The following is a 25,433-nucleotide window of genomic DNA, read 5'->3' as shown; positions in this document are numbered from 1 at the left end:
AGGAAAGTGTTCATGTTAGTTGTACGTGTATAAAGACAAACTAAACTCTCCTCCCACCGGGAGCTTGGTCATGCATTCACAGCTTCAGTTAAACTCTCAGTGAAGTTATTCACAGGTTCTGCTTGAACAAGGATCTATCCAATGGCATTTTCTGTGGGGGAATATTATACTGCCTGTTTACATGGTGTATGATTGCAGTAGAAATGGTAATATTTTTTCCAATGTTTTTAACATTGCACATATTAAGTAAAGATTGGAGAGAGGCGTAGTTGTAACTGAAGGAAGTGGGAAAAGCGGGCAAAAAGAAAGTTTGAAGATATGTAGGATTAATTTGTCTGTGGATTCCATGTTTCTGTTATGGGATTTCCAGTAATTTAACACCTGGGATATCAGCACTGTCATGTCGAAAGGGTCCAGATCTAAATTTAATAGAATTATATTAACAAGCTTGTATTTAAGACAAGTGTTTTTCATGTTAATTTTAAATTTCAATTTATCTTTTTTTATTATGTTTTTAAGCACCTGACGTTTCAAAGGGAGTTTGATTCTGATTCTCTCAGACACTATAGCTGGGCTGCAGACACCTTGGACAATGTTAACCTTGTTTCAAGTCCCATCCATTCTGGGTAGGTCACTTAAGAGATTTCCTTTATCTTTAAATGTGGAAGTGTATTGTTAGCTGAAGAATACAGCCTGCTGTAATGGCTGGTAACACGCCTATTCCTGCTCCAGTTGAAGCCAGTGGCAAAATTCACACTGACTTCAATGAGGGTGCTTAATAACAGGAGTCAGTCTAAATTCTTGCATATCAAACTGAAAACTTGCTTCTGCACTTAAATATTCTGAATGCCAAAACACTGTAATTCCACAGGCTTCTCTTTAACAGTCCTGTTTTGCTTTTTCTGTTGCTTATGCTTTGTTTTTAAGTGTCATAAGGTGATTTTGTTTGAATTGTATTAAATTATTTGGAATACAAAATCAGAGATATAATGTTATGCCTTCTGTTCTTTCATAGAGGAAAAAACGTGGGGCTTTAATTTAAATTCTTGTTTTACTTATACCTCCAAACTCCTGCCTATTCTGCAATATCTGTAGTTTGACTTTAGTGATACTATTCATTTACTTATGTCATCACTGTAGTTGTGATGCTTCTTGACAGTACCACACAGACTTGATTTAAATGCAATAATAGTAATGTTTGAATGCATATTTTAAAAATTTACAAATATATGTGCAACTGAAAGGAATCATTGCATATAAGATTGTCTAGTATAAATATTTGTTGTTTAATTTTCTAGATCAGGACATAAAATTTCATATCCTTTTTAATTTACTTCCCCATTTTATGACTAATTACATTCTTATAACGAAAATGAGTGCAGCACATACCAAAAGATTGCAGTTCCAAAATAACAGCAAGTCCCACAAATCTAAAACTGCAGTCCCACAATACATGTAAGTACTTGCTTCTGCTGAACAGAACTATACAACGGTGGATTTTTGGGTCCTGAGCTGATAAAACACTGCATGTGGTCAATGCTAGATTTGAAATGTCAAGAAGTGCAGCGTGAAAAGCTGAAGTCTGCTGGTTATCGTGGAAAGGTATGTCAGCAAAGGACCTCAGAGAGCTGGTAGTCCACCCATTTGCATGACAGCAGGATAAAATGTAGTCAAGCCATTCCTGAAATATGTTTCATTTCTTCATAGTCACTAAAAATAAGAGATTCTATAGTCCCCCAGCTTCAGTAGTTCACTATCCCTTGTTATGATATTTCTTTCCCTGATATTCAACTTAAAACCTCTTTCCTACAGATTAGGCCTATTTCTTGTCATATCCATAGTAGTCATGGAGAACAATACCTCACTAGTCTCTTAACAATGGTTTATATCTTGGAAGACATGTAATCCTCTCTTTCATAGACCAAAATGTCCCAGATCCTCCCAGGTGGTGCTTTCCACATTTCAGTGCATTCTTGCTGCTGTCCCCTGGCTCTCCTCTCTTCAATGATAGCTTCTTTCTAAGCCAGTTTGGGCACCAAACTCCCAAAGACATGTCACCAGTACTGGCTAGGACAGGATCGCTACCTCTTTGGTCTGACACATGACACACCTAATCTTAAGAAATCCCGCAGTGAAAATTATCATTTCGGTAACTGCAGTTTCTGTTGACGGATGTTTGTGATCTGCTAGAATTTCTTGGTTCTTTTCTCAAATTCTGCAGTCTCATTATTTTTCTTTGTTTTGTGCTTATGTGTTTGGTTTCTTCCCTCTGTTTGTGTTTGCCTTTACTGTATTTCAGTTTATTGGTTCCAGACCCTTTTTCCATTTTAGCAACATAGCTTTTAATTCTGATCCTATTTTCCAAAGACTTTTCAGACCTTCTTTCTGTTCAGTGTTCAAATCATGAATGAAAACATTAGCTTAACACCTGGCCCAGGACAGCACAGTGAAATCTCCACTTGAAGTTTCCTTTCAGTTTAACAGTAAAGCACTGATAGTATCTCTTTTGAGGTAACTTCTCAGATGATTGTGCACTTACCTTATCTATACTATACCTCGATTGCCTACTGTGAAATACCAAGACAGTACTTCCACACATCCACTGCGTAAGTTACCCTGTTAAAGAAGAAAGTTAAATTCATTTGACATGAGTTACTCTTGCCACTTATATTTTGGCTTGTGTTTATTTTGAGGACTGGTGGTAGGTGAGTTGTAATCTCTTGATTATGCTTTAGGCCCTTATAGATTGATTGTTGGATAATTTATTCCTGAATATTTCTGGTAATTGGGGTTAGACCGATTGGTCTAAAATTTTCTGGCTCCTTTTCATCCTGATACATAATAGGTCTGATGTTTGCATCCTGCCAGTCCTCTGGGACAATACTTATCTGTCCTTAGTTCTTCAGCATGCTCAGTAATGGTTCCAACCCTCCAAAACATATATTCTATGGACATGGGATCTTTCGCATCAACGACTTCAGATCTGCTCCCTTTGTACATCAGTCCCTGCTAACACAGCCGTGGCCTTAGCTGCTGCCCAGAGGGGAAGGGCTGCAGACCTGCAGCAGTGGAGCAAACTGTGGGGCTGCAGGGGAGGGAGAGGATCTGAGCACCAAAATATTCTCCAAACAGGTACAGCTTTTTTGACCTGTCACATTTCTCATTTGACAGATAAAGTCCCTCAGAAATGATGCTGTGATGATTCAGTTCCTTTGTTAGAAAAAAAAAACCAAAACCCTCACTCACTGTTTATTTTCTTTTCAATTGTGGCCTCATATTATAATATGATACTGTTTGGTTTTCCCTGTTATCTTCATCTAGGGGCAATCAACAGATGTTCCCTTCACATCTTCCAGTACCTCAGCACATCTGATATGCAGAGGATCATGACTTTTCACTTCTCTTCCGCCAGTCTTTTTCTGAAAAGCAACTCCTTTTCTGCTTGTTCACAGTGCTTCATCCCCCGGCTTTCTCCCCCGTTCTTTCTGTGGCCATAGGCAGAGGTACGCCGGCTGGGGTCACCTGCTGTCAGCAGCCCTCGTGGTCCGGGTCGCCCTGCGGCCAGGGCCTGACCCCACTGCTTTTGCGTTCCTCGTCCTCCCTCGAGCTCTGCAATGTGCCGTGGCGGGGAGCTCCTCTACAGTCCGCTCCCTGGGGTTGCTCTTTTCCCCATTTACCCACCGCCAGAAGAGAGCATCAAAGTTTGTTCCCATTTCTTAACTGAGGCAGAAGGGGAATTTTGGGAGCGGGATGTGGAGATCCAGTGATGTATCAGTGAAAGGGGAAGAAAGAAGGAATTGTTGGCAGTAATTTTGACTCTTCTGGTTTTTCCTTTTTTTAAGCCAAGATAATGTTTTATGTTTTTCTTTTTGAGTTCAGATAAGTTGTTTTGCCAGCATATATTTTGAACAGGGTCCATTGTAAGCAGCACTTTGAAATGTGTCATGAATCTTGAGGCCTCTGGAAGGGTAGAGACCCTTCACCAAAATGACCTTCGGCTTTCAGATGTGAGCTTATTCGTGCAACTTTCCCTGAACTAAAATGTGGGTGTGCTCTCCTCATGTTGCCTTTTTTAACTCCTTGGTTTTTGTAGCTGAAAGAAATAAATTAATGTGTCACACTGCCTTCCATATAGAGAAACTCAGGAATACTGAATCCAGTCTTGCAAGGTGTGAAATATATCAGATTAATTATAGTTTACTCCAACCTCCTGTAGACACAGAACAACTCATTTTTGAGTTGTAATGTATGGCATGGACTGATACTCCTTTCAAGTATCCCGCCGTACATATCTTTATACATTATACTTTGGAAAATAAACTGCTATAGAAAAGTGCAAGAACTGGTTTTCCGTGGCACAGTGGAGCATGTTTTGGGAATTAAATAAAGAAGTTGTGTTACAATAAATTGTCTGTTGACCTAAGCAAACTGCAAATGCTTTTCTCTTCTCCATGTGCTTCTGCATTTCTTGGAGAAATTATGAACTTGTGCTGACTAATTAAATGAACACTTCCTTTTGTATTTTTTTCCATGTGTAGCATATTTTATATGACATAGGTCACGATATGCCAAACAAAAGCCAAATAATTTCTAAAATTGGCCTTCGAATGTGTTGCTTTTGTTATTTTTCTGATTGTTACTTTTCCTTTGCGCTTATTATTGATATTTTCTGTTGCTTGCCTCTAATTATCTTAAATTAATTTTTCCCATTTGCTTTCTAAATTATTTTGCAGCTATTCCTCTCCACTTCCCCAGTATGATTCAAGGTGATAACTCTGTGCTTTCTGTGAATCCTCATTTTATTTTCTTTTTTTAACTCTTTTCCCACAGAGTGTGTGTAGATGTTTGTAGTGCATCCGCCCACATCCTCATCCCTCCCATGTATTCAAGTAGAAATGCTCATTAGCATTTAGCATTGTGTTTTAGAGATCATATTGTAGTTTCCATTATTAGTGCAGCATTAAGTAGGCATCAGCTACTAATCTCTTTGATAGAAAGTGCATGAAATACTGCTTGGAATTATTGTTTTAAATGGTAAATTACTAATTTGAAAACTAAACAAGGAAATAATTAATACACTGTTGACGATTACCTTTATATGGGAGCAATATGCATAAAGGCTGATCTGCTAAAGGTTTTATCTTCACTGAAGGCTGCAGTGTGGTGTAGACACCAAAGCTGGCTGTAATGGGCTAGTTCCTGTGGTGGGGCATAGACTCTTGTCAAGGGTTAATCTGCCCTTGCTGTGAGCAGTGTGCATAAGCAGTGCTAAGCCCCAGGTTGCCAAGGCTGGACTGGTATCGATGCCTGTCATCAAAACCAACTCGGCTGTCTCTGTATGACCTTGAAATCTACAGCCTAAATGTACCTTAGAACTTGGGGTCTGACTTTCATAGGTACTTAGTTTTAACTTCCATTGATTTTTGTATTATTTTAAGTCAGTTCATTTAGGTGCCTACGTATTTTTGAAAATTCACTCTGACGTACTTGCATCATTTAAATAGTTTGAATACAGAAAAAACATCTTATCTGAGTGCAAGCTTTGGCATTTTTGCATTAGATGAAAAGCTCCTTTTTTAATTAATTATAAGCTGGCTTAATGTGCTAGTAATCACGTACATGATAGGCAACTCTCCAAAACATTGCCTTGTACCGAGCCATCAGGCCAAGCCCAGCCTTGCCAAGCTCCCCGGGAGGCCCCTCTCCGTTGCTCTGTGGTGCACCGACCAGATGTGCCTCCCCAGAGCTGCTGACGCATCAACCCTGAAGGGATGCTCCAGCCAGCCACCCCTCTGCCCCACGCACTTCCATGTAGTCTGAAGTGGCCCCATCTTCTCTGCAGACAAAAGCCATGCACATTTTTAAGAGGCCACCAAAGCACCAATTGTAACAGATTCCTTTCAGCATTCTCCCTTTGGTGACCAAGGGCTGTGGGTCCCTGCTTAATATTTTACTTTGCTTCATAGTAGATTTTAATAGATTGTCCTGAACTCTCTTCACAGCTAGTCACAAGCTGGCTCCTTGCCAGCTCTGAAGACCAACCATTGGCCTACCTTTCCACATGCTCAGTGGCATCTGCCTCCTGCCATCAGCCTTCACCACCCACCGTATAGAGCAGTTGCAGGGAGAAAAAGCAACATAAACATGCTGACAGGCTAATAGTGCTCAGTGAGCAGAGGGGAGAGGGAACCAAAGGTCCAGGCTCTCTAGAGCTGGCATCTCTGCTTGTTACAGCCTTTTGTTAGCAAACAGAAAAGTGTTCCAGTCCACAGAGTTTACAGATATCTAAGATCTTGTGATCTAGAAATATTAAGATTAACATAACTTATATACTCCATAATTTAAAGATTGAGTATATTGTTTTTGACATAGATCTAATATTTGTAGAAAGCGTTTGAATAGCCGTTCAGCAAAGGTCCTGTCCCACTGAAACAATTCCTCATATGAGGAACTGGGATACCCTAGTGGCAACGTTTGGATTTGTTCACTAGTGTACAGTGTGCTTATCTAGGAGAGAAATGTGGATACAATTTATTTGTATGAAAACTACTGTGAAGTATCGTGAATTTTATTCCGTGCTTCAGTATTGTAAAATGTCTGGGGCACAAGAAATGATAAATTGGGGTTAGGGTCATATCAGAGGGCTGTTTCACCTCCCCATCTTTACTGATGGATTTTAATTTGGTTTGAAGAAAGGCAATGTAGCAATTTCTTTATCTGGAATTCAGTCGGACAACCTTTCTGTCCTGCTTCGTATATTTACAGCTTGTGTCCCTACCCGCCTGTCTCCTGCAGACCACTAAATACAACGTTTTGATTACACTCCTGCTTTTGTGCAGATTTTTCCCACCCACGTCGCCCGGACTTCCGAACGCAGCTTATTTGCAGGCCTGGCCTATCCACGTCAGCTGTTACTTTTGATATCCTGTTGGCGTCAAAAGCAAAAGTAACTGGTTTACACAAATTCCCATTCGTACTTCAGAGCATTCGGGGGCTTTTTTAAAGAATCTTCACGACCCCCCTGGATTATTGGCTCTTACCCTTAGTTCAGTTTACAGAAGGGAACCAGGAAATTGAATGGATTCACCTGTTAATCATGTGAAGGTTTAGTCCTTAAGATCTGGAAGTTTTGGCAACAGCCTTGAAAATAGTGAAACCATACAGCAGATGTGCCAGCTGTGTCAGTGTCTGCATATCATACAGAAGGAGCAAACAAAAAATGTATTGACATCAAGACTGAGTTGGTAACTCATGTCCCTCTTGATACTGGCCTGTTATTGCATCTCCTACCTGAAGCTATTCTCTGTCAGCAGCTTATGGTACAGAGGAAAAGGGAGGGTATTTTGGAGCACCAGAGGAGACCCCCCATAACTGTTCAGCCCTGTATATTTTGATCCCTGTAAATTGGAAGGATTTTTGCTGCAGAGTTTTGAAACAGGCTGAAGTCTGGTTTTGGTCTTGGGAGGAGACTCCACTTTCCTGTCGCTGTTCTGTTAAAGACAGCAACAATTCACATATGCAGCTTCTCAGCATTTCGTAGATGAAATAAACCATGGCTATTAATTATTATTCTTGTTAATATTCATTATTCCCTTGCTAATAAAAATAATTTTTATTTTTACCACTCACCACTTACAAATATGATTGCTTGCCCTTCTATTATTAAATGGAAAATTGTGCGTTGGAGTAACACTGGCAAATGCGATTTTTCTTTAATGTCGCTTTTTGCTAATGAATGTCATCTTTACAGAGGAGTAATGGCACGATTTCCTCCAGAGTGCCGTGCCAGCAGCCTAAAGAAAGTTATGTACTTGACATTCTCACTCATTCCCCATCAGTTGAAGCCCTTAGTAGCCTGGACTGACTGTCACCCATGGTGCCAGCACTCGTGCTGCCAGCCATCAGGAGTGCTTGCAAATGAGACTGTGAGGAGGTTTTGAAGACTGAGATCCCAAAAATAATAAGCATTTTTGATTCTTTTTCTATGCTGTCTGGTTCCTTTCTGCATGTGAGGCTAATTACCCTTGTTTATGGACAGTAGAGCTAACAGTAACAGAGGGATGTTTTTAAATTCTAATAAACCACTACTAATACACTACTTGTGTACTCTTTCAATCCAAATTACTCAGTAGCGCCTGTTCGTTTCACCATGATGTTGCTAGACCTTTAGCAATTCCTGCTTTTGATAACCAATAGTTAACATGTAAGTATAAGTTTTAAAAGAATCTTCGTGTCTTTTTAGTTTAGCTGGGATCGGGAGGACTTTTCTAGTAATGTTTTAAAGACTGTGGCAGTTGACTTTTTGCTGATCTTCTGCTTGTTTTGTGACCATTTTCATTGACATGTTTCCTTTTTCCTACAGTTTCCTGGTTAGTTTTATGGTTGATGCACGTGGGGGTTCGATGAGGGGTAGTCGCCATCATGGAATGAGAATAATTATCCCACCACGCAAGTGTACAGCACCAACCCGCATCACCTGCCGCTTGGTAAAGAGGCATAAACTGGCCAGCCCACCACCGATGGTTGAAGGAGAAGGATTAGCAAGTAGACTTGTAGAAATGGGGCCAGCAGGGGCACAATTTTTAGGGTGAGTTGTTCTATGAATTTCATTGTTTACACTCATGTTGCATCTTTCATTTCCTTTATCCTGTGGATCTAAGTAGTTAAACATTGACTCTACCTCATTTGAGCATGTAAGATAGGCTGCTTAACTTGAAATATTAAAAAATGCCAACCTGCCATTCCTTCCAGAAAGTACCCTTGTATTTTAAGGGGAGCTTTGCCTCTACGATGACTGCAGGGTGGAGCTGAAGGTAAGAAAAGCCATGAAAAGGCCAGGTCCTGCCCCCATCTACTCATGCAACCTGCCTTTGAAGTCGGGAGGAGTCACACGTCTGTAACCCAGAACAGGTGTTGACCCTCCTGCTCGTAGAGTATCGGAGAAACATCACTGTCACAAAAAAGCATCCTAAAGTCACCCGCAAGGACCCAAATATTGAGCTCTGTTCTCTATGCCGTGGCATGTGCACGGCTCCTGCCGGAGTTGCTGGGAGCTGCCTGTCTCCGTCCCGTGGAGCAAAGCTACTGAGAGTGATGGCGGAGCACTTACTGTAGAGCATCAAGTAGTACAAATGCTAGGAACTGACTTTTTAAAAACTTTAAAATAGGGGAAACAATCCACTATGATGTGGCTTTTTTTTTCCTAATTATAAATTTTGTTCATTACCATGAGTGGCACCCTGGTGTAAACTGCCGGTTCTGTCGGGAATGACAGCTTGTTCCTAATTTCCCCTTCTTGTTTCTCTTCCTGCTGCATGGATGTTATTCAGTAAACTGCATCTTCCTAACACTCCTCCCCCTCTAAATGAGGGCGAGAGCATGGTTAGCCGAATCCTGCAGCTTGGTCCACAAGGAACAAAATTTATTGGGTAGGATATGTACGGAAAAGATACAGAATGTCTACAGTTTTTCTTTTGTTTCCAATTTTTTGTTATTCCCATTTTATTTTTTTTTAAGTTTTCTAAAGCTTTCAGTTGATTTATGTCACTGAAAGAAAATCATAGTGGCTTGATTTAATATAGCTCTGCTACTACCTTGTGCTTATAGGCATGTAAAATTCACTGCTAGCATTCTGCTTTCATAACTTCTGTGCTTTTGTAATTTTTTAAATTTGAAGTGTTTCAACTGCATCAAATACATTTTAATACACAGTGACAGTCCTTTAAGTTCAACCCTGTGGTAGAGAAGGTATTTACAGGCCTTGAGTGAGTCTGTTTTGGGAAGAGCATTTGTAAAACGTGATTGCATAAAGTCTATTATTTATGAAAGATTATTTAGAAAAAATGTCATTGAGTGAATGACTTCATTCAACAAGGTTGGAGAAATACTAATCTTTTCAACCTGCAAGAAGCATCCTGTTAAAATAAATTCATAAAGCCAAGTATGCTACCCAAAGGAACTGCAGTGTATAGTCTAAAAATGTAAGAAAGTTTCCATATATTTTTGACTGTTGTTTTCAAACCATATTGTGAAATTTATTGCTTTAGGTTTTCAAAATACTGGTGAGTGTTTGGTGTTCCAAACCTGTTCAATACCTTCTCACTGAGTATTCTTGTTAAATGTCATGCACAAAATTGTGTGGTTTCTAAATATTTACAGAGACAGTATCTGAAATATTAGCCTGCAAAGATTGTACTACAGTGTTAGTTTTCAGTGTAATCTTTTTATCTGAAATATTAGCCTGCAAAGATTGTACTACAGTGTTAGTTTTCAGTTTGTAATCTTTTTGAACTAGAGAGTAAATATCTTAAGCAATGCATTTGAATTTTTGGTATTTACTTGCTGTGCACAATGGGAGACAGCAGCTACATTCCTGTTTCTTGTTAAAGGACTTGCGATTACAGTAACAGCCTGGGTGTTCTTAAAAGCATCTAAAATACATATTAATTAAACTGTCCTTTTCTATTTTCACGGGAAAAATACTATCTAACTCTTCTCCCTTGGTATTTAATGTGAAAACTGGACTTCCAACTGGTTTATGTTTTTCCTCATGATGGCTGTTGTGATTTCCATGCTCAGGTAACTGATTGGTTAATGCACCCAACACCTTGCAGGTCTACAGTACCATAGAAGTGCTGCATACTTCTCCCATCATGTGGTGCTACTTTTAACTGAGTTATTACAAAGCAGTGAAATCCTTTACAACCTCTGTAGGAAAATAATGATACTGTCTATTTAAATGTCTTAAAGCTGCATAATCCATAATTGTTCACTTACTGTGTGATTTCAGTCGGTTTGTCTTAGCATACTATAAAATGCATATCCTGCCTGTGAAGTGTTTGGCAAAAGTGTCTGTTTTGTTAAGGAATGGCACATGAAGTGAATGGTGGTTTCTGTCAGTTGTTCACAATAACTGTTCAGTAATGCACTTGCAGTCCTCTGTTGAAGGTACATTGTCTGGTGACATAGGTGTATTATTAACCACCTTCTCATTCCCTTTCCTTTGCCCCAAAATGTTTGACAGTAACTAATATAAATGTGGTCATGATGTTGCTTAACTCGGAGAAATCCATTCTGAAAGGATCTAAACATTCCCCAGTGATGTTTACAGTGCAGATGTTGCAGCTGTGATTTTGGGCATGAGAACCAGAAAGTGAAGCTAATGGGAAACAACCTCTTGTGTTTCACAGGAGCTGCATCGACAGAGAGCCAGGGAGAGCTTTGGAAAGTTTGGGACTTAATTTGAAGTTTAAAACCTACATGCATGTGTGGTTCCTGCTGCAGTCAATAGCTGTTGCATGCATTTGGATAGCTGGACTGTTTCTGAAGTGACTTTGCCCCTTTAAATCCCTTGAAACAAATCCAAATTTTGACTATGCTAATGCCAATTAAAAGTCAGCAGTGCTGTGTGTGCTGGAGGCAGGTTGGATCACCTACATCCTGGGATAAATGAGGAGGGAGAACTCTCCTTAGCAAAAGTTGTCACTATTTTTTCATGTAGGCAGCTGTTTCAGAAGTTTTACATTAAAAATGAGCTCTATATGAATATTTTCAAGTTATCTATTAATTATAGTTTAAATGATAAAGGATTGTGCAGCTTTGGCAATTTTAAAAAAATTTTTACCATAACAGTGCTAACTATTTAAAATGACTGTAGTTTTCTTAAGGACTTAACGCCCATAGAAAATTGAGAGCAGTGAGGAGATATAGGATTAAAAGTAATACGATTCCTTTTTCTCTAGCCCTGTCATAGTGGAAATCCCTCATTTTGGATCAATGCGAGGAAAGGAAAGAGAACTAATCGTACTTCGAAGTGAAAATGGTGAAACATGGAAGGAGCACCAGTATGACAGCAAACATGAAGACTTAACTGAAATACTCAATGGCATGGACGAAGGTAAACATTTTCTCAAAGCTTTAGCAAGCCTTACCTTTGTGCAGGCTTGCTAACGTGAGCTGACTAAAGCAACCTAAAGTAAAACAGTGCAGGGGATATCTGACTTTGGGGAATACAGTGTGTGTTACATATTAAACTAATGGAAAGAGTGTAAAGAGAAATTGTTCAGCAGTGGCCTGGAGACATCCTGAAATGAGTGGTAAGTTTTGGTCTGAAGTCGTGCCAAGTTTAAGCAAAGTTGCACAGTTGCTTTACAGCATGAAGTTGAGAATAACATCCCAGCTGGAGGTAAGCATGTTTCTGCTGCTCAGGCAGGGCCACGTGAAGGTCATTCCAAACCAACAATGAAGTGTAAACATCAGTTATATTAGACTTTCCCACAGATGCAGACCTCGGCCCATACACCATTCTTCTTTGAAACGGTACTGTTAGAGGTTGCTTCCCACAAAATATGCAACCTGCCTTCCTGACGCCCATCTGGGAAGTACGGCTCCCTTGTTTTGCTTGGACGTTGCTGTTTATGTGAGAGTCCCTTAAGGTGAGAGGACTCAGCTGTACACAATTCATCAGAAGATGCTGTGACAGATGGTCCCTGCGCACACGTCGTGGGCAAAGCCAGGCTGGGGCTGCAGTGATGCCTTAGCACCACTGCTTGCTTTTCCTAGCAAGTATTTTTCAATACTTGTGCTGATAAACCATCGCTTGAGCTCTTTGCATCTTCGTGTGAATTAAATAGCTTGTGGTTTGGACTTTGGTCTTCTATAAGGGTTTATCCACAGGATTTTCTCTGGATAACCTCCTACAGAAAGTCACGATGTGGTGGGGTACAAGCTGCAAGAAAGTTCTTTCATTATCAGCAACAGCATTTGAAGCAAATGATCAGGCTGTGGATGGCAGCTATGGGAGGTATCTGTGAGCAGGCTCTGCCTTTGATCTTGGCCTCTCCTTGTTTGAAGAGGGCAGCCTCAGCAAAAGGCATGCTTTGAGAACACGGAAAGGAGAGTAGTGCTGTTGTGAGGGGCTCCCTGGATGTCTGAGATTTAGCATTTTTACTGATTTCCTGGTCATCTGGGAATGGGAACAGCAGAATGGGCTTGTGTAGTATTTTCACTTTGAAGTACTTGAACTGCACATGAGCTTGTAAAAATACAGAGCAACAGCAAAGATCTGCTTGTTATATGATGATCTATTGTAGCTATTTATTTTGAAATAAATATAATAGAACGAATCAAGCAGTAGGGCAGAAACACTGCAAATGTCGGGTCAGTGGGTTTGGAAAAATACAATAAACGTCATCACAGAAGGGTACCTAAAAGCAGTGGAACAGGCAAAAGAGTGAGCATGGTTCAGGATAGTATTGCTTGAGGAAGAATTGCTTCAGGATCGAAGGCAGTAGTTGCAGCCTCTCTGAAAGAAAAATCTCACCACCACCCCCTCCTTGTCTGCGCACTAGCATGAGATAGGAAGTAATGATTTGGCACTGGGGTGAAGTATCGCCTCCTCTGCACACTAGCATGAGATAGGAAGTAATGATTTGGCATTGGGGTGAAGTATTGGTGCCTTGTCAGCAGTGAGGTAGTCAGAACTGATCAGCAGCTTGCTTATTTGCTTCATGTGCTTTCCAAACTGAGCTTAGTCCAATTTTGGGATAGGAAATCTGGGCACAAAAATACTGTTCTAAAGTGCTCCAACTTGCATCAGTTACGAAAGAGCTCTCCAGAGGTGCCATATGGATAAATTCACATTTTACAGAGAAGAGAGCTCAATAAATAAAAATACTTTGAGGGAGGTGGGCATGAAGCCCTCAGTACTTAAAGCCTGAAATAGTAAGCTTCACAATTTGGAGCCAGAGTACAACTTTATGATCTGTTGAGGTTTTCAGGTGGCTCTTCCCTTCTGGGGAACTGCTGTTTGAGGTTAGCGGGTATATGTACAGTAATCACAGAAAGTATGATGGACACTGGACTATTCCCTTAGAATGAAAATATTTGGCACCTTAAAAGCCAAGCCACAGAAATGCCTTTTACCAATCCAGGCAATTTACCAATCATTTATGAGGGGGAGAGGAGAAAAAATACTGCAGACACACCCAGAGCATTGTGTTGATTATTTGTTCAGTTCATTTTAGCTTAATCCTTCTCTAGTTAGGACTACCCCACACACACACCCCACACCCCCACACACATTAAAATAGTACAAGGGTCTTGACAAAATTCTGCTCCAGTTAAATGACACCTTTTCTGTGTAAATGACATAAAATTACAAATTTGTAGATTTAAAAGCGGGGTTTTTTTTAATCTGAACTGTTACTGGTTTGTTACAAAATACAACTAGACTTGGCTCTGAAGCAGTATCTTGCATCTCAGAAGCCATAACTTTGGAAGAAGTTTTATTCCAGGTATGAACTCTGGAGGCAGAGGCAATCTTTAATTGAAATAAAAAGCAGCCACATAGTCAGTCATTTCCAGAAGTTTAGTGTGTCTTTGCAAGAAAATTCATCTGCAGAGTCATCTCTAAATGCCACAACATGCTGCAGGAGTGCCCGTTTTTCTGTTAAAAGCAGCTGGTCCGTTTTGTGTTAGACCTGATGTGATTCACTAGTTCTTTCCTATCTGTGTAGTGAAGGAGGGCAATCAGACTTTTATTCCCAGCTCCTTAATATGCTGAATTTTTAAAGATGCAGTCTGCTTCTCTGTTTTGTTTTTCCTGTTTTGCTCTCCCACTTAGCAGGGATGAGAGCGAGGGCATCTTTGCTCCTCGCTCTCCCTGCGGACTGCTGAAAACCTCTGTTCTTTACTGGAAGCAGCACCATCTGCTGGAAGACCTCGTCTCAGACTCAAAATAATCCAGAGCAGGAGGCAACACTTCAGGGCACTAAATGCAGGATTAAATAATAGCAGAATTTTGCTTTTATTGTCATGAAAGAACAATGAACCGTGATGTAGAGAGTCAGTTTTTCTTTGGTGCCATCAGGTTTCTGCTTAAATAGTTTTTATTCTAAAGATGGTGCTGTAGTTAGGCAAATAGAGGGCTAAGGGAATACAGGGAACTTGGCATTTTTAGGAAGAGGAGATGTTTGGTTCCAAACACAAGAGTAGCAATTCACAGCTCTCAGCCATATTACATTTATTTAAACTTGAATTGAGTAAAAAATATTTATTTATTTATTTATTTATTTTTTTTAGGAAGAAGCTCTCTCTCTTGTAATTAGTAAATAGGTTATGTTTTCAGCCAGGCTCCTTTTAGATATAACTTGTGTTTGCTTTTTACATTCCTGCACCCTTTACAGGTACCTGCAGACAAATTGTGGGCATAAATGCCCACACGGGGGTAGCTAATCTTTTGACAGGCATTTGCAAACTAGTGAGTGAGCCAAGAAATGCAAATATTTGTGGCTGCAATATGCTTGCAGCTGCACAGTGTGGTTTCAGATGGGAAGCAGGACTTTTTACGTAACTACTTCTTTGAATCTACAGATCAAACCAGAGCGTGACCTTGTTTAGGCTTGAAGTTTAAACTATCCCCATAAATCACTCTGCAGTGATTTTGCCACATTTCCAAGAAAAGTTTTTAAACATAGTGCTGTTAAACTTTGTGTTGTGAATGGCAAGATAAGAGACTGCGCAAAAATAGACAAAAGAGCACATAAAGGACATTGCCTTATTTGAGGATGAGAACTCCTCGTGGCACTGGGAGCGTCTAGTTACGTATGTGAAATACTGAAGCTGGGAGGGTGGGTCTAGTTACCAGCATTTTTAAGGCATGTCTCACTGCCCTCAGCTTCTCCTTGCCCCTTCCCATGTGCTCTTTCTGCCTCCATCCATCTCCTGTACTTCTCTCCATGTGAGTGCTGCCTCCTGGGTGTCCCACTTTTAGTGCAACAATTTCTTAATGGGCCCATTTCTGTATGGGGGAAACTGGTATCCTATGCTCGTCCCACCTTTCAGTCTCTGCACAGTGACAAGGTCAGCTCTGCTCTAGCCAGTACTGCAGGAGGGTTGTAAAACTCAGAGAGCTGTTCAGTCTAAGTACAGGTGAGATTTGCTTTTTCAGTGCTAGCAAAACTCTTTTAAAGCCCTGGTAGGCGAAATCAGATACCAGATCACACAGAGACACCTTGAAGCTCATGAAACAGCCGGGTGTTCTGTGACTTCTCTTATTCCATTGCCAGTCAGAAGACACTTGCTCTGCATTACTTTATCTGAAAGTAAAAAAGAAAGGTATTAGACATGGGATGAATTTGATCCATAACTGCCTCTCACCTGACAAAACTAGTGTGATTGCTTTCCTTGACCTGAGCCACCCTGTGTGAGGTCCCTCTCTGACCTTGGACGACATGGCTGGGTTTCTCTTCTCCTGTCCAAGAAACTTAACATAACGCTCATGAGGCAGCATGGACTAAAGGGTGGGGAGGACCTTCCTTTTAGGCAGCATGGACTAAAGGGTGGGGAGGACTGATCTTCCTTTCCTCCTCTCCATCTCGTCTCTCCTCCATCACTCCATCACTCTCACCAGCTACCTTAGGATAAGTGTATCATACACTTGGCTGGCAGGGGAAGACATATATGCACAGAGTATTCACAGTACCTTTCTCTTGGCTTACTACAACTTAATGGCCATAGGTGTTCTTTGGGCTGTTAGCAGCCCAAAATCTGGGAGACAGTGACATCGGGGGACTCTTTCCAATTCTGCCACTAACCTTTCTGCTTTACCTCTCTCTGCTTTGCCATCCCTATCTGTAAGATGAGGTGTATAACATACTTCTCTGTGGTTAAAAAAAAACCCTACGCAAACCCCAACCAACCAAACAAAAAATCCTTCAAGGTTTTTAATTGAAACACATTACATAGGAATGAAGTGTCAGCAACCAAGGAAAACAGTAATGATGTGATAGCTCTTTCTGTAGTATGCGTGAGGTGTGTTCGGGAAACGTGACCTCTCCCAGGACTAGTTTTCTCTGTTTCATTAATTCTGTCGTGCTAACGCTGCATTTCTCATGGCAGTCAAAGAGGTGGTTTGATTGCTCATCATCTTTTTATTTCTGTTAGAGGGCAACTTCATATAGAAGCTTACATATGTATTATCCAAACATAACCTCCCTATATGTAGTCCAACTCCTCTCCGTGCCTGACTGTTGTTCTGCCGCTCTAATCTTCACATCATCTTCCTCCTCTAAAGGAGAGTGCCTGCCAGGCTCAAAGGATTTTGGAATGTTCTTATATAGAACACTAATTTTCTACTTCAGGAGAATTTTAATTATCCTTCATCTCTGCGAGCATTTTACAGTGGGTTTAGTCTCTAGCAACAAACAGGAGAATGCATAGGATTTACCAGTCAAGATTATACCTGCCTGGGAGTTTGAGAATCCCGTTTGTCTCCTGCACAAGCCATTGCTTCCAGAGGCTGCAGGCAGAATACCTAATTCATCAGAGGACTTCAGATATCAATCTCTGAGTCAAAGTAAATGGAAGCTGACATTATGATAAGAAATTATCCTCTTCTGGTAGGTACATATGATCCACAGCAACACCATGCAATTAATTCAAATAACCTGCTGAAAGTTTTAAAATGGAAAACTGACATTTTACCAAATTTATATTCTAATTCTTTTGGAGCTGTAATTGAGCTTACATGTTCAGAGGAGGAAAATGTCTCAGTCACATAAGGTAAAGAATTTTACAAGTGTCTTTTGTTTTGGTACCATTTCTGGTCCTCCTGCTTTCTCTTGCTGCTTCTGATAGAAATGTGGTCTTTCGAGGAACGGACTTTCTTCTTTAGGAATGTGGTGCCCTTTTTAAGGAGGAAAATAGGAGTCAAAACTTGTGGAGTGCTGGAATGAAACACAGCTACAATAGCTAAAAAGGCCGAGTGCAAGAAATTACAGGAGAAATGCATGACAGTTGTGTAATTATCTCCATTTGTGAATACTGTTTATATCACAGGGATTTCACTAGTGCATCTATATGTTGCATAATTAGTTATATTGGTGACATATCACAGAGTTTTCCTCAGTGCATGTATGTATGTGTCATCTACTTAATTAGTTAAAATGGGTAGATACTCAATGCACCTTTCTGAGCCCTGGTGACCCTACGAGCTGGGAATGTGGCCGAGAGCACTAATTGTTGATGATCTGTTGCTCTTCCAGTTGTCTCTGAGGATGCATTAAGTTTCTCTAGGAACTGAGGAGCACAATGCAGTTATTTTGGGGCACATACCTGAATGGCTGAAAGCCTGATGTGGGAAGGGATCCTTGCTATGGTTTCATTGGTAGCACTGGCAGGCAGAGCTCTGTCACGTCCACAGTTTACCGGAGAGCTCAGTCTCTGGTCAGGATTATATATATGGATGCTAGTCTGGGAGATAACTTTCTCAAGTGCCTTAGCTGGGAAAACTCTGGATTGCACACTTGGCGTGAAGTTAGATAGTTCATGAACGGACTGTGATTTCCTGTGGTTTTCTGCATGTCGGATCTATGTGAGGGAAGAGGCTGGAAATAAATCTCTGTTGAAGGTGTGCACAGAAAGATCAGTGCACATGAGTGCTTCCAGGTATAGATGAGAGAAGAAAGAAGCTTGACCATCTCCTTCAGACCCCCTTGGACTCCCATGCTGTGTGACAAACCTGCCATCCTATGGCAGCTGCTGCTGTGGAGACTGTCATACCCTAGTGCTTAGGTGTCCTGGCAGATCTGTGTGTCTGGTGCTGTTGGCCCTCATTGTCAAGATTTATGCAAAAGTTCACAGAGCAAACCAAAACTTGATAATTAATAGCACTGAATATTTTTTTTTCTCCTCTAGTAAATAAAAAAAAAAACTTCTCAAGCATTTTAAGGCATATTCAAAACCTCGTACTCACAGATGCGTCTGGTATGAACTTGTGCAGGTAATGCCTGAATTTTTTAACTGTCTTCTCCCACCAGAGCTGGACAGCATTGAGGAGCTAGAGAAGAAGCGTATCTGCAGGATCATCACAAAGGATTTCCCTCAGTACTTTGCGGTGGTTTCGCGAATCAAGCAGGAGAGTAACCAAATCGGCCCAGAGGGTGGGGTGCTGAGCAGCACGACGGTGCCGCGTGTCCAGGCGTCCTTCCCCGAGGGTGCTCTAACCAAAAGAATCCGTGTGGGGCTCCAGGTAAAGGTGCCCTCGTGTTCATATCCGCAGCGTCTACAAGCGCATTGTTGTTCTTAATGCATGAGGCTTGCAGCTAAGGAGCCTGCTGCTCCTTAGTAGTGGGTTGCAAGGTGGGTAGTATTCACACCTGAGATCTGAACTGGCATGTGTCTGCCTGGGCACGCTCTTCGCCTCTCAGTGCCCCCCTGGTGCAGGTGATGCACAGTCCTCCTCCTTGTGGCAAAAGCCCAGCTCTCCCTTTATCATCACCTTGAGTATTGCTTAGCATCTGAAGAATGGAGAGAAAAGCAAAGGCCTGGAGCCACTACAGCTTCAGTGATATTGTCTGCCATCTTCCTGTTGGTCACGGCTGGCAGCACCTGTGAGCTCCCCAGCCGCTGTGCAGTCCCAGTCTCCTGCGGCAAAGTAGCAGCTTGTGATTGGTGTCACTGGGCTGCCCTTTGCCATAGGAATGTGTTTGGTAAGGATTTCATGCAGCTGTTTGCCAGCTGTTACTGGGTCAAAGACCTCCCATATACATCTGTTGTAGCTTAGGACATTCACCATTGGTATTTCTAGCAATGGGTGGAATCTGGGAAGAGCAAATAGCTTAAACTCTCCTTAAACAAACTGCACAGAAAGGGGAGAAATATTCCGTAGGAGGTATCTTTTTCTTTGATTTCTGTTAATTATCACTTAAAATTACTTAATAACCTGACATGTCTGATGGTTTCATGAAATAGGGATGCTGGTTTGGATTCTAGTGCTTGGAATTCACACTGGAACATTTCTGTTAATGCTATTTCACATCTAAAGTTGATTAATCTTGAGAAAATGGAAGCTCTGCTATTATGGTTATACGGCTGCCTTTCCAGAGCTCTCTAGTGTGAAGGAGGCACGATGTCTCCATATGCAGTGCTGTGACTGCTGAGATTGCAATGTAGCTACGTATTCTATGCATGTCAATACATTGTGCAGTTCGAATAATGCAGCAAGTCACAGGTCAGCCTGACTGAAACAGACTTGAAAGTTTAAAAAAAAAAAAAAGGCAAACAGATGCAAAACCCCGTTTCCCATAAGATGTCTGTCACTTTTGAGTTCAGGTCTTCAGTGACAAAAACTACAAAAATTGTATAGCATTTCTTCCAATATTGGCTATTTTTCCTTTCTTTCCATATAAAGTTAGGAAACCTTTCAAGGCACAAAATGGAGGTAGAAAGGCTGAAATTTGCTTATAGCTCTTCTATAGTTTAATGCATTCTGTATGAATTTGACCCAGACAAGTATTTCTTTCCGAATAATCAATAGTGGAATAGCATAGGAAGCACTGAGTACAGAGGTAAGTCGGAGTACACAGTGTTCCTCAGGAGCATGGATTTGTGTTTGGCAGAGATGTGAGAATTGTTCAGCATCTCCAAGACAGAGTGTCTAGTCCTCACTTCTCAAATGCAAAATAGGCCTCTTCTTGCATTTTGAAATTGTATTTAATATCACCCATCACTGTAAATTAAAAACAAAACCAAACATGCTCTGAAAAACTCTCAGCAAATACTGTAGGCAACCTTCTGAGATTTATAGTTTTGCTCTGCAAGTTAGCTATTAGGAAATTGTAAGTGGGCTGTTGAGAAAAATACTAAGCACAAATTGTACTAATAATCACCCTCGGGAGCTATAAGAGGAGGCTGCCTGGGAAAAAAAAAGAAATAAAATTCTACAGAAAATAAAAGGAAAATTGAGTTATCTTTTGGAAAACAGTTCAGCATGTCTATAACCAATTTGTAGCTCTAGCTTAAATACTTTCCCTGTGTTCACAGGCTCAACCGGTTCCAGAGGAGATTGTCAAAAAAATCCTTGGAAACAAAGCAACTTTCAGCCCCATTGTCACTGTGGAGCCAAGAAGAAGAAAATTTCATAAGCCAATAACCATGACAATTCCTGTGCCGCCTCCGTCGGGCGAAGGTGTAACCAATGGGTACAAAGGAGATACGACACCCAGCCTGCGACTTTTATGTAGCATTACAGGTTAGCGAAAATCATGCTCTTTGCAAAGGTTTCTGTGACAGCAATGCCTCTGCGCTCACTCTCATAACTGTACAACTCGTGCTTTCCAGTAAGGGAACGTTGGTGTGCTTGGTCCAGTACAGTTCAGATCAGTTCTCCTGAGCAAAGCCAGCTGAGGTCATTTGAAAGGCTCCCACTGATTCCCTGGGCTTTGAATCTGGTCTCATGCCATTGTAAAAGAAGTCTGCCAACAGATATTAAATGCTATTTTATCTTTAGCCAGTATGAAGAATTTCAGTCTTGGCTATTAAACATGGTTGTCAGTAAAAGTAGTTTGCAGAAATAATTCTGCCCTAGCTGCTATCAAGGGGGGTTTTGTAAGCCAAGTACACACCTACAAGTCAATAACATCAGCATCGTTTTCTGTTGTGTAATATATGATGTAGTATATAACATGTAGCTCAGCTGTTGGAGAACATTATTGTCTAGGTTCTCTTTTTATGTGTGAAGCAAAATAACTTAAGATAGAGATATTCTTATGTAGTCTAAATATGCTTGATGTTTGAAAGAAAATGTCCATGGTTTATATTTATGTAGGAGGTACTTCACCTGCGCAGTGGGAGGATATCACAGGCACCACTCCGCTGACATTTTCCAACGACTGTGTCTCATTCACAACCAATGTTTCAGCCAGGTATGGTAACAGAGCTTGCCAAATGCACCTAGGGAGTAGTTTCCCTTGATTAACAAAGTGCATAGTTGTGGGGTTGTTTTTTGGCTTTCTGTAAGTCTTTTGCAAGACTGATGAAGCGGTAATGGACCAGATGCTTCTTTGTCACTATGTGTCAGCATCCCACACATCCTGGGTTTGCACGTGAAGCTTTGTCCTGGCCTTTGCTGCTGCGGTGATGTCTCTTGGCAATCACACATGCCGTTTCTCTAGAGGCTGCGGTGCCACACAAGGGTTTGTTTTTCTGCAAACAGCAACAGAAAGGGAAAGTTTATAATGTTTATTCAATAAAAAATTGGGGGGGATCATAAAAACATATTTATTTAAAAAGTTAAAGACATGCAGTTTCTGGCTGTGGGCTTTTTAGTTGAAAATTAAGTAAAATTACTCTCACAAAAATATCATTTGCCAAAAAATCATGGTTTGAAATGAATTTTTGTTTTTCTGCAAACAGCAACAGAAAGGGAAAGTTTATAATGTTTATTCAATAAAAAATTGGGGGGGATCATAAAAACATATTTATTTAAAAAGTTAAAGACATGCAGTTTCTGGCTGTGGGCTTTTTAGTTGAAAATTAAGTAAAATTACTCTCACAAAAATATCATTTGCCAAAAAATCATGGTTTGAAATAAATTTTGATGGACTTAGTGGACTTACATGCTGATTGGAGGCATTCAACAGGATCTGTACAAATCATGCATCCTAGTGGAGAAAATTCATGGTATACCAGGTAAAGAGTTTCTCATTCAGTACATAACATTTGCACCTATAAAAAGCTTTGTAAAGAGAGAGAATTGCTGAAAGAACCAAATAGATCAGGGCTGAAATATTGTGGAAAAGACTTATACAAACTACAAATTAAAATATTTTGTAACTTGTATCAAAATTGTCATCAAACTCTTAATCATAAGATAAGAAAATAACAGTATAATATCTATCTCCTTGGGAAACTTCACTGTGGGCATATTCGGTTTCAGCCTATATGGGAGATGTGGTTTTGCTGTATGTATGTGTTATAAAGGAAGTTGTTTTAGCAAATCAAATGTACAGTGAAGCATCAGCACATTACAATACACATGGTGTGTGGTCACAAGAAATACGATTTCCCCGCTTTGGCTTCAAATTAGGTTTAAAACAGACAGTTTTATGCAATACCAGTGTGAGAAGGGTCAGATAAGTATATCAACATTTCATTGCCAGGTATTCCCATTTTTGGATGGTTAAAGCTCCACTGAAAGTAGAAGGAAAATTACAGTTTTGGGAAGTCTGCAAGGACAGTACGCATGCAAAATGGTCAAGGATCACAGGACATGGTTTCTCTTTAAAGGCTTAAGCAATGTTTGAGCATAATGAAAAGTTGATTTAATGGTTTGCTTTTTCCCACTCAGATTTTGGCTCGCAGACTGCCATCAAGTACTAGAAACTGTTGGGCTGGCAACACAGCTTTATAGAGAATTAATATGCGTTCCTTATATGGCAAAGTTTGTGATATTTGCCAAAATGAATGACCCTGTGGAATCCAATTTGCGTTGCTTCTGCATGACTGATGACAAAGTGGACAAAACTTTGGAGCAACAAGAGAACTTTGAAGAAGTTGCAAGAAGCAAAGACATTGAGGTATATTTCTTACTCACAGCCGACTTCCTCCTCGTAAATGGACAACGTGTTTTCCAAGTGGCAACAGTTCCTGCAAAAGCCACTATAAGCACAGTTAAATAATGGTTCGCAGCAAGGCTGTGTCAAAAAATTTCTTGAAAGGAGGCCAAAAAAGGACAGGGCTGGGGGAGCATGAGGACCTGTCTCCAAATGGATGCCCCAGGCCAGTCTGCAGTGGGTTTTGCACATGCTGCTGTCGAGTAGCCCTGGTTGGGCTTTGCGGACGGCTGACCCAGAATTCCTTCTCATTGGCCCCACAGACACATAGTCATGAATAGGGCAGGTTTGTGGTGAATACGTAGTCACCAACCACTGTTTCTTGAAGGAAATCTACACATTCTTACTCCAGAAAAGCCACTCATGCAGCTCACGGTTTCCCAAACTGCCTGCATTCATAATACCTTGCCATAATGCACAGTGATTTTCTAATTTGTCGTTGAATTTAATCTGAGTGGGGGCTTGTGCTAAACTCAGGAACTATGATGGGGGAAATCATGATACACTTATGTGCGTGGATCTACTATGAAAAGAGGTTTTATTGACTTTTATTTATTGCTTTGATAGGTTCTGGAAGGAAAACCTATTTACGTTGATTGCTATGGAAATCTGGCCCCTTTGACTAAAGGAGGACAGCAGCTTGTTTTTAATTTTTATGCTTTCAAAGAAAATAGACTGCCATTCTCTATCAAGGTAAAAGCAAAACAAGCCAAAGAATTCAGCTGATATTCCCCCCCTGCCCCCCTCCCCTGCCCCGCAGTGATAACACTTTTTCAGCCTGATAGGACTAACTTGCCCCGAGGATGTAAGTGTTATTGTTTAATATATGAGTAACACGGAGAGGGTGTTTTGCATGAAGCCACAAAAGAGCTGCTGGCAGAGCTGGGACCAGAATACCCGTGATATGGATTCACAGCCTTTTATTAAAATCATATCTCAAGTTAGACCTCCAGAATATTACCAGTAGATCACTATTTCCCAGAGACAAAGCAAAGGAGATGCATTCGCTAACAGACTGTACAGCAGAACAGCCTCCAAAAAGTGTGCACAGACTGTTCATCTCTAAATTACCGTAAGTGGATGCTCACTTTCCTTAGCCTTATCAGAGCTGCCGTGCAAAAGAAGTTTTTAAGCATTTTGGTGAGCACAAGTGCAAAACATGGCAGAAAAAAATGAAGGTGAGCAGAAAATGCCTCTCAGTAATATCCCAGTATGAAACTGTCTGGTTGGATTCACTCAACATCTTGTCTTGCATGGGTTTACCATCAGAGAGCTTCAGGCTGATCTAACTCTTTCATGGTAACACCTTTTCTCCTTCAGCACCTCAGGCTGAGCTCCAGCTCAGTAACATTGGTCTTTACCCATTAGACAGCTTCTTGAGGAAAAAAACACTGAGAAACTCTCCAGAAACCTCCTCTAGGTATCTGAATTACTACATATTACTACACTGTACTAAAATTTCTTTTCTAGGTAAGAGACACCAGCCAGGAACCTTGTGGTCGATTATCGTTTTTGAAAGAACCAAAGACTACAAAAGGACTGCCACAAACAGCTGTGTGCAACTTGAATATCACTCTGCCGGCACACAAAAAGGTATTTGTTAGGAAAAGTAAACATTTTCCTTAGGGTTGGTTTGGTTTTATTTTTGCTCCTTTAGTTTTTGTCTTTAGCTCCAGCTCAGTAACATTGGTCTTTACCCATTAGACAGCTTCTTGAGGAAAAAAACACTGAGAAACTCTCCAGAAACCTCCTCTAGGTATCTGAATTACTACATATTACTACACTGTACTAAAATTTCTTTTCTAGGTAAGAGACACCACAGAGGAACCTTGTGGTCGATTATCGTTTTTGAAAGAACCAAAGACTACAAAAGGACTGCCACACAGCTGTGTGCAACTTGAATATCACTCTGCCGGCACACAAAAAGGTATTTTAGGAAAAGTGTAAACATTTTCCTTAGGGTTGGTTTGGTTTTATTTTTGCTCCTTTAGTTTTTGTCTTTTTTTTTTTTTCCCCCCCCCTGCTAGCAATAAAAAAACC

At 40.7% G+C, this 25,433-nt stretch overlaps 1 protein-coding gene across 1 annotated transcript in view; it reads left to right on the top strand.

Annotated features, from left to right (window-relative positions):
* The window catches only part of ANK3 (ankyrin 3), a 164,086-nt gene that overhangs the window by 96,979 nt on the left and 41,674 nt on the right, over positions 1-25,433 (top strand). The window contains exons 26-34 of the mRNA XM_019474926.1: positions 520-626; positions 8,363-8,587; positions 11,742-11,896; positions 18,819-19,030; positions 20,824-21,031; positions 21,608-21,704; positions 23,129-23,357; positions 23,961-24,086; positions 24,864-24,986. Of these exons, the coding sequence (XP_019330471.1) occupies positions 520-626; positions 8,363-8,587; positions 11,742-11,896; positions 18,819-19,030; positions 20,824-21,031; positions 21,608-21,704; positions 23,129-23,357; positions 23,961-24,086; positions 24,864-24,986 (1,482 nt within the window). The remainder of the gene's footprint in view (positions 1-519; positions 627-8,362; positions 8,588-11,741; positions 11,897-18,818; positions 19,031-20,823; positions 21,032-21,607; positions 21,705-23,128; positions 23,358-23,960; positions 24,087-24,863; positions 24,987-25,433) is intronic.

This window comes from Aptenodytes forsteri, unplaced genomic scaffold, assembly GCF_000699145.1.
Source record: "Aptenodytes forsteri isolate BGI_AS27 unplaced genomic scaffold, ASM69914v1 Scaffold349, whole genome shotgun sequence".
NCBI classification, from domain to species: domain Eukaryota; kingdom Metazoa; phylum Chordata; class Aves; order Sphenisciformes; family Spheniscidae; genus Aptenodytes; species Aptenodytes forsteri.
The sequence above is the reverse complement of the archived record's forward strand: the minus strand, read 5'-3'. Positions and strand labels throughout refer to the sequence as shown.